Genomic DNA, 16662 nt, shown 5'->3' with positions numbered 1-16662 from the left:
GGACCTCAACAAGCAGATCACTGCGATCCAGGCCCGCCTCAGAAGGACTTCAAGCTGACCGAGGATGACATCGAGTCCTATGCGGATGTCTTCTTCCGGGAGTTGATCACCGACACCGAGACGGTCCACCGCTACAAGCATCTCCGGGACAAGCATCCCGACCTGCACCGTCTCATCCGCGAGTTCATGGAGCTGATCAAGATGGATATCGATGCCCGTGCGATTCGCGACAAAATCCAGAACCTCGAGACCTCAGGCGGCAAGCAGATTTCGAAGGTTGTGTACGCGCCCAGCCAGTTCTTCATGAAATGATATCTCGGGTCAGTGCGGCCCACCCCTCCGCGATGAACAGGCTACTCGCCCGTCCGCTGATGCATCGGGGCAGCTGCTTGTCCATTGTCTGGTAGACTGTCGGCAGGTCCTCCACGTCTCGGGCGGAGTACTCGAGGTAGGCGGGGTCAATAGGCCTGTGGGTGTAATGCCATCCCTCAGCGAAAGCCTTGTGAAACTGCTGTTTGAGGAGGTTGGGGCCATTAGGCGCCTCATACCGTTCCAGGATCAAGTTCAGTCCTGGATGCCGTATCACCTGCATGGCCTCGAATTCTTTCAGAGGGTCACCCTTGAGCGGATAGCGTGACAGCTGCTAGATAAAGATATGGCAGATGCTGGTATCGAACGCATTGACGATACAGCTGCCCAGGAATTTATGGACCGCCAGAGAATCGTTGCGGGAGTCGTGAAGGACTTTCTTGACAGAGGGGTTTTCCAGCATTGATTTGAGCAGTCTGCGGCTGTCTTCGAAAATGCCTTTACGTTCGAGTTACAGCATGTCGAAGACGAGGATCTGGGGGCCGTGAGGGGTGGTGATCCCTACTTGGAGAAGTTAGAGGTAACCGTCACGAGAGAGCCATCCTTCAAGATCGACCCCCACCACGCCCTCCACTGGCATTACTCTGGCCGCGTAGACTAACTCCCGCTCCCCATCCACCAGCACCACCCTCTCCTTCCAGTACTCAACCTCCTCTTCCCACCGTGGCAAGGACACAGGCTCCACAAGCTTGCAGGGACAGCAATGCTCCAAACCAGCCTCTGAAGTGTACTTCGGGAAATAAAGCAGGGAAAACTGGTTGTAGTAGAACACGATTTGTCCGGTTTGTAATAATTTTAGAAGGATTTGTTTGGCCAGGTCCTTAAGTTTGACGATCTTGTGGTTGGAGCTATATACAGGCATTAGCGTAATCTTTTATCAGTCCGTAATCCACCACGGCTTGGTCCAGCCCTCTGAGCTTTTAAATAACCAGGTCAACCAAAGCGTCCGAACCAACCTGCTTCAGATCAAACAGGTATTCTACTTTATTTGCCTTTTTAAGCCCTTCTGCTGCTTGTTATAGCTGTTCCATGAAAGTAGGTAGTTCCAAGTCTGCGTCCCTAAGGAAAATCTTGAAGGGAAGCATGCGCGGGTCGATATCGGAGTAGAGCAGTTTCCGGACAACCCCCTCCTTGATTGGAAAAGGACCGCCCTCCTCTACGACCCTTTCTAGCAGCTCCATCCCACGCTGCATATAGTACTCCCTGCAGGCCGGCATCTCCGGCTTCCTAAACACAAACACCCTCTTCCTGCGTCGATAAGGAGGCATCAGCACCTCCACCTTAAAATACCTCTGCTAGATAAACTTCTCCACAAAGGCGAATTTGATTCGGGTCATGGTCTTGTTGAACCCCACTCTTGTGTATTATCTTTCCAGGAAGGCCTCGGTGAAGTTGGCGGAGGGGTAGTTCGTCTATAAAAGGGTGAGGAAGTCGTTGTAGAGGTCTCGGTGGAGCACGGCCCGCACCTTTTTTCGGAAGCTGGCATCGTCCTCGCAGTTGATCTGTTCGGCAGTCAGTTCCGGGAAGTCTGGGTCCCGAGCCCTAATGACTGGTACATAAGAGACAAGGTTGCAATAATTCCTCTTTTCAAGGAAGAGAGGACGCTGGTCAAAATCAGTGCCTCGGTACTAATACTCAACCTCTTAGTCCTCATAGGGCCGGTAGTTAAGTTCTTTCAAAGAATGTGCGTAAGGACAGTCCTGGTCCCTAAAGATGCACAGTCCTCTTAAATAAAACCTGCAGAGACTGGTCTTCCGACCCTCTTTGGCACGGTCAGCCAGGTATGCCTTCATCAAGGCCTCCCGCTCTTCCTCGCTTTCAGGTTTAGCCTTGTGGTTTTTCTTCAGGTGATCAGGCTCCATGCTTTATTCTTTAATAGCTGTTGAAATAGATTAAATCAATGATCAACAAGATATTGTTGGGCTATGTTCAGTGTCCTCTGGAGTTGTATTGGCAGCCTCCTTTGCCGTCTTTGGAGTAGCCCCAGGGGCATTCGATACAGGAGGCTGCGGTCCCCGCCGCGTTTGGCTTACAATTGCAGTACATCTCGCAGTCCCAGCAGATCCCACCCAGCAACCTCTTGCCGATTCCATGGCAATCTTCCGCCGCAATACCAAAAGCAGTCCTCCCCTCACGCCCCCACACCCAGACAGATTTCATCTAATAATATTCAAATCATCATGTCTTCCCTTACTTGACTTCAATTTATGAGCGATTAGCCCGGATTCGCTCTATTGCAGAAAAAGCCTTCAAGATTTTGCCCGAGCAATTGGGTGGCTTAGTTTCTGTTCCACCATTAGAGTAGTAGAGACTAAAGCGCACTGTGCGTTCGACCAATAAATCTGACAAACCAGGCGGTCTCTCATCGTCATAAGGATCCCTATCCGCACAGATTATCCCCATAATCTCAATAATTTATGGAGACTTAATCACCCATGCTCTTGCATTATACAAGCCATACTAATCTGTAATATCCATTTGAAGGATGAGTGAGATTGATGCTTTGAAGGAGGAGTCCGAATCACAGGCAATAGCCAAGCAACAGCTGTTGAAGTAGAATTAAGCCTTGAAACGGGCCATGTAGGACAGCAAGGCCGGCTGGGAGCAGGCTTAACAAAACTACAAGGCAGAATTGTCGACCGCACGCCTAAATGCCACGACTTTGGAAAAAAGAGTGACCAGCTAGTCGAAGAGTCACAGCATGAAAAGATAGAGCTCCAGAACAAACTCACCCAGCTTAAGAAAGAAAATGAAGAGCTTAAGCTGCGACTTGCGAAGAAGGAGGAGCCGGATGTTGAAAAAACACTTGCCGAGAAGGACAGCTCTTAAGATATCTAAGTTCTTAGAGCTGAACTTAATGCGAGTAAGGAAAGCTATCGGGCCTTGCAGTCGCAATATGAGGAGTTAGCTTCTAGAAGCATTCAGCTGGAGTAATCACTAAAAAATTCGGTCATGCATTCCGGTAGCTTGGAAAAAGATAAGCTGCAGGCCGAATTGACCATCAAAAGCGAGGAGAACTAGAAGTTGAAGGCCGACCTTGAATAGCTGCGCAGAAAAAAGATAAAAGGTAAGAAAGAAGATCAACCTTCAGAAAAGTAAAGAAGGCTGGAACAGGAAGTGGCTATCCTCAAGGACATGCTGAATTCACTCAAAATCACCATCAAGACCAGAGACAGTGACTTGGCCCGTCTCCGCAAAAAAGTCCCTCAGGGACAGAAACAATCCGTCCTTCTCCCTCCAATCCATGAAAAATGAGACTGCAATCCATCCTTATTACAATGAATCTGATCACTCGACAGCCTCGGCCAGCCGTGCCCGTGCAGCCTTATATCTCTCCTTTTCTTGCAAAAATTTTTGATCCAAGGCCTCGTGATCTTAATTCTCAGGTTTAAGGGAAAGCAGGCTTGGGCGGTCTAGAATGTCGGATGCTGCGAGATCTTATTATAGTAAGAGGTCGAGAAGGGCCTGTGCGGAAAGAAGGTCGGGCTATGTTACTTGCGGGATAATCTAGGCAGATGAAAGTCCGTTTGGCTTCACTTTTGACATAATCTTGTTAAAAGCGTGAAATTCTTAGGCAGGCAGTAGAATGCCTACCCGCTGTCCTTCTAGACTGAGAGTCTCGGCAAATTAGCAGACCCAAAAGAAAAAATACAGAAGTTCAAATTCGAGCATTGGCAAATAGGTGAGCTAGAGGAATTATTTCCTATTTTTTGTGATTGTCAGCATGAATTTTAGTTATCGTAGAGAAAAAAGCCTGCTGAGTGCAATTCTTCTCATTGCTGGAGTAATTCCCCCAAGAAAAAGTTTTTTTCTTTCTCCTGTCAAAAATTTATGGATAGTTTTTGGAAAAGGCCAGTCCCCCTCTTCAGCCTCTTTTTCCCACTCACACTGCATAACCTTTGGTATGACCACATTCGTGCGTTTGGTCGGCCGGCTGATCCCTATCAACTCTTTCGCGACGCCTTCGTAGAACATCGATTTTATCATGACTGAGGGCGTAGGGTCTGCTCTGATTATCATCCCATGATACGGTGATACTGAGAGCGGAGGCTTGGCGAGAAGTTCAAACCGCTATTTTAAGAGAGTGATAGTTTTGGGCATGAGAGGGGCTGGGTTTTTGCAGGATAGCTCTTATGGGGTCAGGACTTGCAGTCTGCGTGTGAATGCGTATCCGCAGCATCTTTTGAGAAATATTATCATAGATAAATAATGTTTCATCAAAGCTTGCGCTTTTGTTAGGGTGACAAACTATAAATAAGTTATCGCCACAGTATGTGATGGGACAATGTTAATTGATTTCCGAACAGGAGAAGCAGGAATAGCTCTGGTTAATGCCACATTTACTCTTCGGTAGTCTGATACAAATCCGATATTGTTAAACCGATTACCCCTCGCACAAGATTTAATGATAACATCTCGCTCCTGCCCCTCAAAACTGTCAACCGTGCCCACAGTCACTTTTCTCAGCTATTTTCATATTTCGAAACCTACAAATTATGGGAGCATTCGATACTGGGTATCTAGGAAAACTGGTTCTGTTTAAATGTTTATTGTTTATAAGATCTGTAATTTTTAGCCAGGAGCTTTTGGAACACGCTATTACTTTTTTAAAAGATAATATTTCTCATTTCTTTGTTTTTAAAGCCTGCTTACTTTCTAGCCTTCTTTTTCTTTGATTCTTATTATCAACAATGTATTTAATATATCTTTGTTTTGACAAAGCAAAATATAAATAATACGAAAGAGCCTTCAACATTATCGAGTTACTATGGTATATCATAATAATGGATAAATAATTTTTCATGAGGGAATGCTTGGTCGAAGGGGTTCAGAATGTAATTTGTGTTTTTATTAAGGTTCGTAATAGTTAATGAATTTTTACCAAAGCCTATTAGACGACAAGGTCTGTTGATCTCCAAACACGAAAAGCTGGAATTTTGCCCTGGTCAGTGCCACATTAACTCTTCGTTTATTTGATAAGAACCCAATTGAACCCTTATTGTTTGCTCTAACGCACGATATAATTATGACATCTCGTTCTTGCCCCTGAAAGCTATCTACTGTCCCGACAGTAATTTTACGTAATTGTTTCTCACTGTACTTTAAATGAAGTGCCAATTTTAATTATTTGACTTGCGCCTTGTAAAAACTAATTATCCCTATGCTAATTTAATGTTTTATGAGATAACTGATTTAATTCATAACCGCTTTTATTTCTTTTATATTGCTAAATGATAAGCTATTAAAGTTTTATTACCGGCCTTTGATATCATAAAATAGCACGGGGTATTCGAAATTATTTATGAATTAAGGAGGCTCGTCAACCTAGCCAGTTTTAAGCCTCTAGCCGTAAAATTATCTTGAAGGAAACCTGCAGATTTAAGGGAGCATTCGAAATTGTGTGTCCAGGAAGATAGGTTCAATGCCAAATTCTATTATTCTTTCAAAGAGGCTGCGGCTGTAGAGTGTCTACTAGTGATTTTTGCTAAAGACCGTTGGCGGGAGTTGCTTGTGGTCACCGACTAGGATCAATGCTGGTGCATTCGTGCTCATGACCGGTACCAGAAATTAGCATTCTGTTCCTTGGGCTGCTTCGTCAACAATCACTAACTAGAATTTGCCCGAAAGCAATTCCACGACTTCTCTTCGCCCAAAGGAATTCGCGGTTCCAACAATGACGTTATATTTTAAGATTTCTTGTTCTTCAATGTTCAGATATTCATCAGTATATTTAATTTGCTTTTGAAACCTGAGAATCCCTTTAAAAAAATGAATTTTTTTTAGTAATTTTTTAAAATGCCTGCCATCGTCTGAAGCTAATTATCGCTAAATTTCTAAGTAATCAATAACTTCTTAAATTACTGCATTCAAAACCCAAACGTATTTATATCTTTTTTATTTATTCTAGTAAAGATGAAAGATATGATCAATTTTTTCATCTAGTTTAGTGGCAGCCAACCTTTTCTAATCAAAAAAATTATATTCTCTTTTATCTTTGAAATATTGCTTTTAGATCATCGAGTCTAAGTGAAAGGGTATTAGTTAATGATCTTCGTTGCTTATTTTCCCAATCCTTACAAATTTTATTTGTTAGCTTATCAGCCTGTATGCAATATTATTACTGCCTTTATTAGAAGCCGCGCAAACAGCAATCTTCTTTTACGAGATCGGAATCCGATGCCTCAAAATATCGACAATAACGGTTGTTTTCCCTGTTCCGGGTGGCCCTTGAATAGGCAGAATCCCTTTCCTCAATAAACAACCTCTCATTACAGCCTAGGTTTGCATGGCGGTGCCTTAATCAATAACCATTTATCGTTTATCAAAAACAGGAGGCATAGGCCTGCAGATATCTTAAGCTAATTTATATTCGTCAAGCCCTAGTAAGGCGTGATCTTGTCGGATATAAGACACCATACTACAAAGCTTTATTAAATATCGCTAGTCGAATAATTTTTTTTGATTGTCTTTGGTTCTGTAAATTAAATATTGATTTAAGCGTGGTACGATGTAGCAAAGTTAATAATCATGTTAATAGTTTTTAGGATTTTCTTTGTATAGGCAGCAAATGCAAGCCTATTCTATTTCATCCTTGAACATATTCTCCACCTATACAATATTTTCTTCGATATTCTTACATAACCCAATAACTTCAACTTCTTTTTATTTATTATCTTACACCATTATACTGATTCTTTTGGCATAAACCATAAACCAAGGTTTTTTTTATTTCAGTCGACTTTTAAGCACATTGGATAAGTTTGCCTCAACCTCATTGAAAAAATGAGGATACATTATCTTGGTGTATGACAGAGGATGCTTGTAACAAACAGGTAATTCATATTATTTCCATGGGATAGGCTAAAGACCGTGTTTAAAGAGGAGCATGATTAAGTTTGGAATTGGGAATAATGAGGGTGTTTTATTTTTAACTAAACTCTAAGGTTTCTTTATGGGAGGTGAGGCCCTTGATTCGATTTATTTTGTTTACAAAGGAGGAAATTATTAAGTAGTTTTTTGAGTAATTTATTTACTTGATGGTTCCAAGGGAGGAAAATCAGAATCCGAAGTATTATGAATTTATGAAGGCTTAGGCCTTTTTATCTTTTATATATCTTGTTTATGACGAATTTACGAAGGTGGAGGTCTTTCTATCTCTTTTTGATCTTGTTTATGACGAATTTACGAAGGTGCAGGTCTTTCTATCTCTTTTTGATCTTGTTTATGACGAATTTACGAAGGTGCAGGTCTTTCTATCTCTTTTTGATCTTGATTATGACGATAATAAGAAGGTGCGGGCCTTTCCGGATTATGACGAATTTACGAAGGTGCTGGTCTGGATAGATTTGAATATTTTGTTTGGCGGACTTGATGTAGAGGGTAATTGTATTTACTCGTTCTAGTTTGTTATCTTTACGGCTATTCGCTTGACTCGGAAGAGAACCATCCACCCATTTTAAATTATCTATAAATAATCTTGTCAATTAAAGAAATATCTTTTAAAAATTATTTTATTGCTTTATTATTGATGTTTTGGCTCTGATTGACCATGCGAACACTTTCAAGATTGTTTATTAAACAATCCATCGAATAAAGAAAACTTGTTTTAAAATTTATTAAATCATAAGATATTGCTGTGTACATAGAACAGATACAGTGAGAAATGGGAAGAAGTGAAGAGCAGACTAAAGCTACGAGAGAGCGACACCTGCATATCCTAAGAGAAACACCAGAGTCTGAGAGCGCGAGCTGTGAGGCCCGAACATGCTGGACAACTGTTTCGACAATGCCAACGAACCTGACTAAGCGACTAAGCGTGATGCTCACGCGAAATCTAAGGAGCATCACGCCAATCCAAATTTAACTGGGCTGGCTCAAATTTTAAGCAACAAAACTCGAGGTTGCCAAATGAAATCTTGACCAGCGACCAACCATTGCAACACAATCTACAGCGTTGGTTTCTATGACGCGATGGTTGGCCGCTGGTCAAGATTTCATTTGGCAACCTCGAGTTTTGTTGCTTGTCACTAGCCATTAAAATTTGAGCTAGCCCAGTTAAATTTGGATTGGCGTGATGCTCTTTAGATTTCGCGTGAGCATCACGCTTAGTCGCTTAGTCAGGTTCGTTGGCATTGTCGAAACAGTTGTGGCCAGCATGTTCGGGCCTCGCAGCTCGCGCTCTCAGACTCTGGTGTTTCTCTTAGGATATGCAGGTGTCGCTCTCTCGTAGCTTTAGTCTGCTCTTCACTTCTTCCCATTTCTCATCCATAAAGCAATCACTGCGTCATATCAAAACAACTGTAATATACTTTGTCTTATAATGACGCTATTTCATTTTCATTCATTATAAATGCCTGAAGGAGAGAAAGAAAAATATTTGCTTAAAAGAAAGATCGGACTGGGCACCAACTCCACAGTGTATGAAGCAGAAAGTCTCGAGAACAAGCAAATCGTTGCCATCAAAATTGAGCCGAAGATCGACAGTTCCAGTCTTGTGTAGTAAGCAAAATTGCTTAAATATCTCAACTCAGAGCGAAAATAAGAAGGAATACCGAAAGTGTTTCATTGTTCATACGAAGGTGACAAAATCGTGATGGTTATGGAACTATTGGGCCCCTCGATCGAAGATCTGTTTTTACTGCAGGACAGAAAATTCACAGTCGGCCGATGCCTGGCCATTATCGAGCAGGCCTTGCATAGACTGGAATACGTGCATAGAAAAGGCTATTTACATCGTGACATCAAGCCATAAAATTTGCTGATCGGCAGAGATAAACATTCTGACCTGTATCTGATCGATTTCGGGCTGGCGGTTCGCTACATCCAGAATGACGGTACGCATATTCCTGACCGTTAGAAGCTTCCTTTCTTAGGAAACCCTCGATTTGCCTCTTTGAGGGCGCATCAAGGCCGGTAGCAAGGCAGGATCGACGATATAGAGTCTTTGCTTTATGTGGCAATTTATTTGATAAAGGGAAGCCTTCCATGGCAAGGATTAAAAGTATCATCACTTGATGAAAAATTGGAGAAGATAAAAGAAAAGAAAGAAATCACTCCTGTAGAGACACTATGCAAAGGCTGCCCGCCTTAGCTGCAAGCCCTGCTGTCCAGCGCCAGAGCATCTCCTTCAGCGAGCCCCCGAACTACCCTTCGATCTACGCCCAACTCAAATCCGCCATGACGCAGTACCCCGACTAAGTGCCCTTCTAGCGATGGGTGCGGGATGTGCAATCTTGATCGATCATCGAGTTGATCATATTTAAATGATAATAAAGGCAGTGGTGAGAGGAATAAAGAGTGTGGCGGGCACTCCTTCGTTGGATTTTAGGACGGAGGAGGGCACAGTAAGCTTTATGCCGTTGCCTTTAAGAATCAAGCCGAAGGGGATTGATTTGCAGATCAACAAAAGTCCAACTGTAAAAGTGATGTTCCTGTCAAGTCATCCCTCCTCTTAATTCGAACCTGTAAACTATCACTTGCATCTAGTGGATATATCCCATATTTTACTGCACAAGGATCATACATGTTATGAGACTAAAAATGACTACGGTGAAAGAAAAGTATCGAAATGTGTGGAATTGAAGACTGCCGAAAAAGTATCTTTTGATCTAACGATGGGAATAGTCTTTATGAAAGATAATACAGAGACAAAAACCCAAGTTAAATTCGGGCTGAAACTCGGCTAATTTGAGGTTCTGAGGACGGTGTTAAAAAAAGCCCTGCCTTTTATGACCGGCTGGATAATGGTCGCACGAGATAGCGAGAGGACCATCGCTCGAGGACTGTCTGGTTTGTGATCTTTATAATGGAATTAGTGCAAATTGGAGTTGATTCAGTGGCAATAGCCCTTTCAGACGATGCCTCAATATACTGCAAGCTCAGCCATGTGGTGATGCACAGCAACATCACGTTCAAGCACCATAGCAAAGACTTCTATCAAGCCACTCGTGCCCATGCCATCCAGCGGACCTAACACCTGACCCTCAGTTCTCTGGGCGGCCGGATCCTCAACCTCCACACAAAACATTTTCACAAGTTGGTTTTGAACTCGAGATTGTTACTGGCCTGCAGCATGGACCCCTCTTCACTACAGTTGTGTGCGAAGGGGAGTTTAAGGGGATTGATGACATGGCGAAGGTTGGGGAGGAAGGGACAGTACTACTGGCGATTGAGGCGGGAGTGATCATTGAAAAAGGGCTGGGGGAGGGAGAGGGGGTGGTGGTACGGAAGACGAGGGTAGTAGCGATGGCAGGGGGAGTGAAGTCTGTCGATGGAGCGAATGGCGATTGGATCAGGTTTCAAGGCCCAGGCACACTCTGGATCAGCAGTCAAGACCTAATCTGGAGCAACAAACTCCTTAAGTTTGCAATCGCAGGAGGCATCATTCTTTTCCTCCTCTCACTTGCAACCTTTATCTGATTCTTATGTTTCGTTTAGTGAAAAAAGTGTTTGGCAATAAAGACGCGAGGAAACCGGATTTGTATTTGAAGATCGGTGTGGGGAGAGGATGGACGATAGCACCGGCCTATGTGGCGTCCAATGTTTAGGTTAAATTCTTGGCAACTTACTTACGCAACCTTCCAGCCCCCCTTCCTTTGACCCTACAGTCCCCAGCCACCTACACCTGCACAATCCCTACCTCTTTCCCACCCACCTAACACCCCCAGCCTTTATAACCCCCACCCCAAAAATCACTTTACCTCACTCTCACCCAAAATACCCTCACCTTGTCCCCAGAGTACAGCGAGGGAGTGGCCATCGCTATCGAGGATCCTGGCATGCTAGGCAAATAATTGAGGATCGGGATTGGGATGAGCGAAGGGGAGTTGGTAAATGGCTGGGCGGTGGGCCTGATAGCCGGGACAGTGGCGGTCTTCGAATGGGCCAGGTTTGCAGGCTAAATAGAATTGGGCAACAAAGATGGCCGAAAGCTGGCCAGTTATATATGACCAATAATCGTGTTCATCATCTTTTCTTTTTGAACATTGTGTGAATTTCTTGGGGTTACGGCTAGTCAACCTCGACTATTGATGATTAGAGGTCTTCAGAATTATCTTCTTCTCGTGCTGGAGGTAAGATGCAGAAAGACTAGCGCATGCGCTGCATTCCGCGATGTCTTTCACCCTATAAATCTTTGATTCTTTTTGTTCTGGCCTTTTCTTCTTCCCTTTTTCTTTACATCCTTTTGAAGTACGCATCCTTCTTATCAATCACGATCATGAGCCTTTCATCAAGATGCTCGAATTTCTGTATCATCCAGATCAGCTATTCCAGTTCTTTATGGGTCCTGAGCAGAAAGCCAAGACAAATTGAACAGCAAATTTAGTTGTAGTCGATAGTTCTTAGCTCATCTGGTCGAAATTCTTTCAGATGCTTTTTCAGGTTTTATGTAACGGTCGATTGGCAATAGTGAGGGTCCAAATATAGAAAATTATTTTGTTCAAAGCCTACGAAATAAAGCGCTCTATTACCCTTTCCCCCCATCGCTCCAAGCGAACTTTCAAGAGACATCAACCTACAGATAATCCCAAACTGCCTTTCAGTGACTCTCTACCCTCCGACCATAAAATTAATGGTCAGTATTACCGCTTTTTTCTTTGACAAGGCTTTCACCAAATCCTCTTTAAATACTGTATTGCCCATAGAAACCAGCTGGATGTTGACTGAAGGGCAGTACTACAGTAGCTCGGCTAGCAGGTCGCACACATTGACGCTGCTGTAATATTCTTTTGATCCTTTGTCCAACCGGACTTAGGCCAATGCCCAGATCTACGGTACTGAAAATGGGCAAGGCCTTTTATAATACTCTTCCAAAAAAAGCAGTAGCAAACTTTCTCTTGAGCATTTTTAGCCATCCATTCGCCTGATTGCTTAGGCGAGCATCATCTGCCCTACACGGATCATGCAGCCATAGCCTGTGTCGTCTGCATACTTCCTTTTGTAAATGAAACCTTCGCGGTAGCTCAAATATATCAGATCTGAGACCGCATTTTTGTAAGCGGATTCGTTCTTGGGGAACTCGAAGGACTTGCTGTGCAAAGTTATTTTACTGCCTCTTGTGGGCTTGAATGCTTTTCGGGATTGGTATTTGTAAAAAAGGTTGTAAAACATATTAACTTTCTGATTTGCAAATTCAAATTAGAAAATATTTTTACCAACTGAAATTCAGTTTATAGTCTATCAATATTAAATGTTTTTTGTTTAAAATTTTTGTTGGCAAGAAAGACTTGCAAGTGCAAAAAAAAAAATTATTTACAAAATTCAATATTTGAATATATGAAAGTAATTTGCTCAAAGGAAACAAAACCTTCATTTAACCCCGCCAACCAATAAAATGTCCGTCCAAGCACTCATGCAAGATAGTACAAGGCTTTACCCGACTTAAAGTAAAAGATATCTTTTCAACATCACGAAAATTCAAAATCTCGATACTATGATAAATAATCAAAAAACAAAAGTAGACCCCCCCTCCTCATTCCCCACGTTTAGTCTCAAAACTCCTGGCAAATGGACTGTCTCTTTAACCCCACTACAAACACTCAATTCCCCTCCACTACACAGAGCCCTCTCACTACATAAACACGTGGTACCCATATTTCTACAATGAGGTTGTTACCAGTTTGGTAAATGAGCTTGACAAGAGGAATAGGTAGGACCGTCCTTGGTTTATGGTGGATGTGGAAATAAAGGAAATTATGAGAGTGTGGGATGGTGTCTTGGTGGGAGAGAAGACATAGGTGTTGGTGCTCGACAGGAGTAGATATGAGGATTAGGATGCTGAGGATGATTTGAGGAATGAATTGGACTAGGCTTGCATCTGCTGCCTTTTCAAGTAAAAGCCTCATAACGATGCGTAGTATTAATTGTGTTACATATAGCCTAAATACCCAAATTTTCTTATCGTGAGGTAAAAATCAAAACAGCATTAGCTTTTCCAGTCTCGTTATCTCATAAAACTTGCAAAGATTGTCTCTTATATAAGACAGGACAAGGCTTTGCATGGTTTTTAAGAGCTGTTCTTAGCAAGAGATATTTGTTAAATGAGAAGAAAGCCAAGCTACACGAAGCATCATATCAAGCTTGGCGTAGGAAATTAGAAGCAGAAATAAGCAATTTATGATGGATGTGAATTGTCCTAAGGAATTAAGCTGATACAAGGACCACCTGGGACCGGCAAGACCACCACTATTGTTGATATAATCAAACACAGGTCCGCCTTTACAAGCAAAAAAATGGTTATCTGTGCAGCTTCAAATAAAGGCACGAATAATATTGCATAACGACTTGTTTAAGAAAAGATTTAATTCATCAGGATAGGTACGGTCAGCTTTTAAGATTAAAAGATTATTCCTTACCATCTTGATTCTATTGTTTAGTAGGAAATCGTATATGGTGAAAAATATTAATTTTGGTCAAGAAAATGTTAAAATCTGAAATGATATAAGGAAAAGTGGATGAAGTTATCGAATTGTATAAATATTCTAAAAAGAAAAGAGCAAGGAGAATTTGGCTTTTAGGTGCTGTGCTTTTAGAGTTTATCAACTATCTATATATTCAAATTGATCTTGTCAGAAAATATTCAAAACAATATAAAATCTTAAAGCGAAAACTATATTTTCTCAAGGACTAATATCGTTACCAGAAAAACACAATAAGAAAGCTAAAATTAAATTAAAAATATAAAAATATCTAAGGATAAACTCTCGACAAAGCATACATTATTGTCGGAACTGCAAATTCATTCGGCAGAACATAAATCGCCAAAATGTTGACCTAAAAAGTTGAGCTAATGATCGTTGATGAAGCATCTCAAGGTACCTAATGCGAATTTCTTGTGCCTTTGCACAGCACAAATCCAAAAGCTATGATCTTAGTAGGTGATCACAAGCAATTGCCTCCTACGGTTTTTTCTAAGAATCATGAGCAATCGCATTTCAGCCGTAGCATGTTTGAAAGAGCAATTCAACTTGGTAAGGAGCCTACTTTCTTAGACACGCAGTATCGGATGCCGCCTTAGCTCTGTTCCTTTCCATCAAATAATTTTTATGAAGGAAAACTCAAAACTGGTAAATTAAAAGGTGAACCAAGTTGCCTAAAGAAATACGAATATCCGGCCATTTTCGTGAACGTCAAATCACACTAACAGAATCAATACTGCTCTTACAGCAACAAGGAGTAGGTGTTTGCCGTTCTCAAATAGTTACAAAAAATTATTAAGAATGATTTGCAGATCGGCATTATTAGCTTTTATAAGGGACAGGTGAAGTAGATTTAGCTGGCTTTGCATGAAAAGTATAGTTAAAAATAGCTGAGAAACGTGACAGTTGGGACAGTCGATAGCTTTCAGGGCCAGGAACGAGATGTCATAATAATATCTTGCGTGCGGGCCAATACGAAAGGTATAATTGGCTTTCTCAGCAATAAGAAAAGAATAAATGTGGCACTGACCCGAGCCAAATATCAACTAATAGTCATCGGATATTAAAAAACATTATCTACTAACAAAATTTGGTAAGATTTTATCTTCAAGTTTGAGCCAGAGGCCAAGCACGCAATCAAAGCAAAAAGCAAATGAAATCATTATTTATTATATTCCATCCATGATCGAGTAGCCGAAATATCCAGCGTTCAATCATGACTAGCATACGTTTTACAATCGAAAAAGGAAAGATGATCAACTACGCTTAAGAGTTGCTTAAGGTCACCCCTCCATAGCATCTACGAAATCTTAATCTTACTGAGATCACTGGCAACCATCAACAAAAGAACGATTTATTAGCAGTCACAGAGTCAATGGAACGCAGGCTTGCAATGTTCGGCTCGATTGATTGCATGACCCGAGTGGCCAAGAAGACAGGTGGCAACCGGTCCTGTAACTTTTGTGACCAGATTAACGAGGAGAGGATCGTCATCTGGACTATTATGATCAATAGGACCCTTTCATTGACGATGATTTGCAGCGTGGGCAAGTGTCTGAGCTGGCTCTGTTTAAGACTAAGTTTGATGATTTTAAGAGCTATCCAGGGGGGCTGGCAGGATTGTCGTAGGCTTATAAATAGCGAAGGCATAATTTGAAAAATATCAGGCAAAGTAACACTCCGAAGCTTAAGCAAAAGAAAAAAAAAGTACTCAAGAACAGCGAATCTGACAAGAAAGTTCTATAATCCACTGAAAAATCTGAAAGGCTCGACAAACACAAGTAAGAGCCTGGCCACGATAAACCCTAACCCTAAGGCAAATAAAAATAGGTGATCGTCATAATGTAAGAAGAGGATGATCTCCCTGCCAACCCTCCCGAGTGCTATCAAATGATAGAAGAAGATTAATGACAAAATTGTTTATTATAGAAGATGATAGATCATGATGTCATAGGACGGACTACAAATAGGCGATGCTCATCTCGACCTACTCTATTTTCAGGCCGAATCCTTACACTGCTCTGACGAACAACCGAGCCTTTGTGATCTCATCGATAAACCCAGAATTTAGGCATCCAGGTATTTTTCCTTCACTTTTGACTTTTCACGAGCTAGATTAAAAACTACGGGGATGCGAAGCCTTCCAAGTCGAGGACAGGCCGGTGAAATTCTTGGAATAGAGGCATACTGTGCCTATCCAGATATTCGCATTCGATCCAGGAACCTGGCTCTTGACTGTCATGAAAACTAGTCTCTTGCATAGTAACTTTAAAGCTCAGGTCTAGCGGGCACGGAAGCTGTGGGAGATCGAACTAGCAGTACAGAAACTCAGCAGGTCCTTAGATCATTAGTTTTCCTTTGAAACAGATTTTACGCCTTGAGAGCTTAAACTCCCATAAAGACGCTTGCTGGTTGATACCAAGGACGCCACCTCTGCCAGGCCGAGGTATTTGATCAAGGTCATCATAGTCTGGGGGTGCTGAGTCACCCTCTCAAACATATAAAGTTCGAATCAAAACTTATAAAAGGATTTCGTTAGGAAAACGAAAGTATTACATTATATTTCCATTTGATTCTAGCACATGTATCTGCTAGACATAATATCTAATAAATATGGAAATTGCTGTGATTGCTGGAAGGAAATTGAGCCTCATGAATATGTTTGTCCTGGTAGGAGGTATATCGCTATAGAAAAGCGGGTGTCAGATCCTTATCGCTATAGTCCTATAAGAGAAGATCAGAGATGTGTTTTTTCGGCGTAGGCTCTGCAGTATGTACCAACCTCTATGCTATGAAATTCAATGTCTTTATTTATTTTCTTTCTTTAATACATATATGTGATTTTTCAACATAGGTAATTTTTTTTCCTACGGTA

The 16662-nt window shown here is 41.8% G+C and overlaps 2 protein-coding genes across 2 annotated transcripts; one reads left to right on the top strand and one right to left on the bottom strand.

Annotated features, from left to right (window-relative positions):
* Nucleotides 1-5247: 5247 nt before the first annotated feature.
* Nucleotides 5248-5922, bottom strand: LOC127595048 (uncharacterized). Its single transcript, XM_052056758.1, has 3 exons — nt 5893-5922; nt 5759-5838; nt 5248-5377 (listed from the first exon to the last, which is right to left on the bottom strand). Exons 1-3 carry the CDS (start codon nt 5920-5922, stop codon nt 5248-5250), a joined length of 240 nt encoding a protein of 79 aa, XP_051912718.1.
* A 2602-nt stretch (nt 5923-8524) lies between these two features.
* On the top strand, nt 8525-9460 carry LOC127595047 (casein kinase I-like). The gene is given in 2 exon segments (XM_052056757.1): nt 8525-8582; nt 8916-9460. Coding segments are annotated over 2 exon segments (603 nt in total).
* Nucleotides 9461-16662: the final 7202 nt, after the last annotated feature.

This window comes from Hippocampus zosterae, unplaced genomic scaffold (genome assembly GCF_025434085.1).
Source record: "Hippocampus zosterae strain Florida unplaced genomic scaffold, ASM2543408v3 HiC_scaffold_374, whole genome shotgun sequence".
NCBI lineage: Eukaryota > Metazoa > Chordata > Actinopteri > Syngnathiformes > Syngnathidae > Hippocampus > Hippocampus zosterae.
Note: the sequence above shows the minus strand (reverse complement) of the source record. Positions and strands in the feature narration are given on the sequence as shown.

What these genes read in the sequence shown, in the direction of transcription:
- LOC127595048 (XM_052056758.1), bottom strand. Translation starts at nt 5,922, where the DNA reads ATGAGCACGAATGCACCAGCATTGATCCTA. An exon ending in ATGCACCAGCATTGATCCTA is followed by an intron (nt 5,839 to 5,892) that starts GTCGGTGACCAC and finishes AATCACTAGTAG; the next exon opens with ACACTCTACAGCCGCAGCCT. An exon ending in CTGGACACACAATTTCGAAT is followed by an intron (nt 5,378 to 5,758) that starts GCTCCCTTAAAT and finishes ATCGTGCGTTAG; the next exon opens with AGCAAACAATAAGGGTTCAA.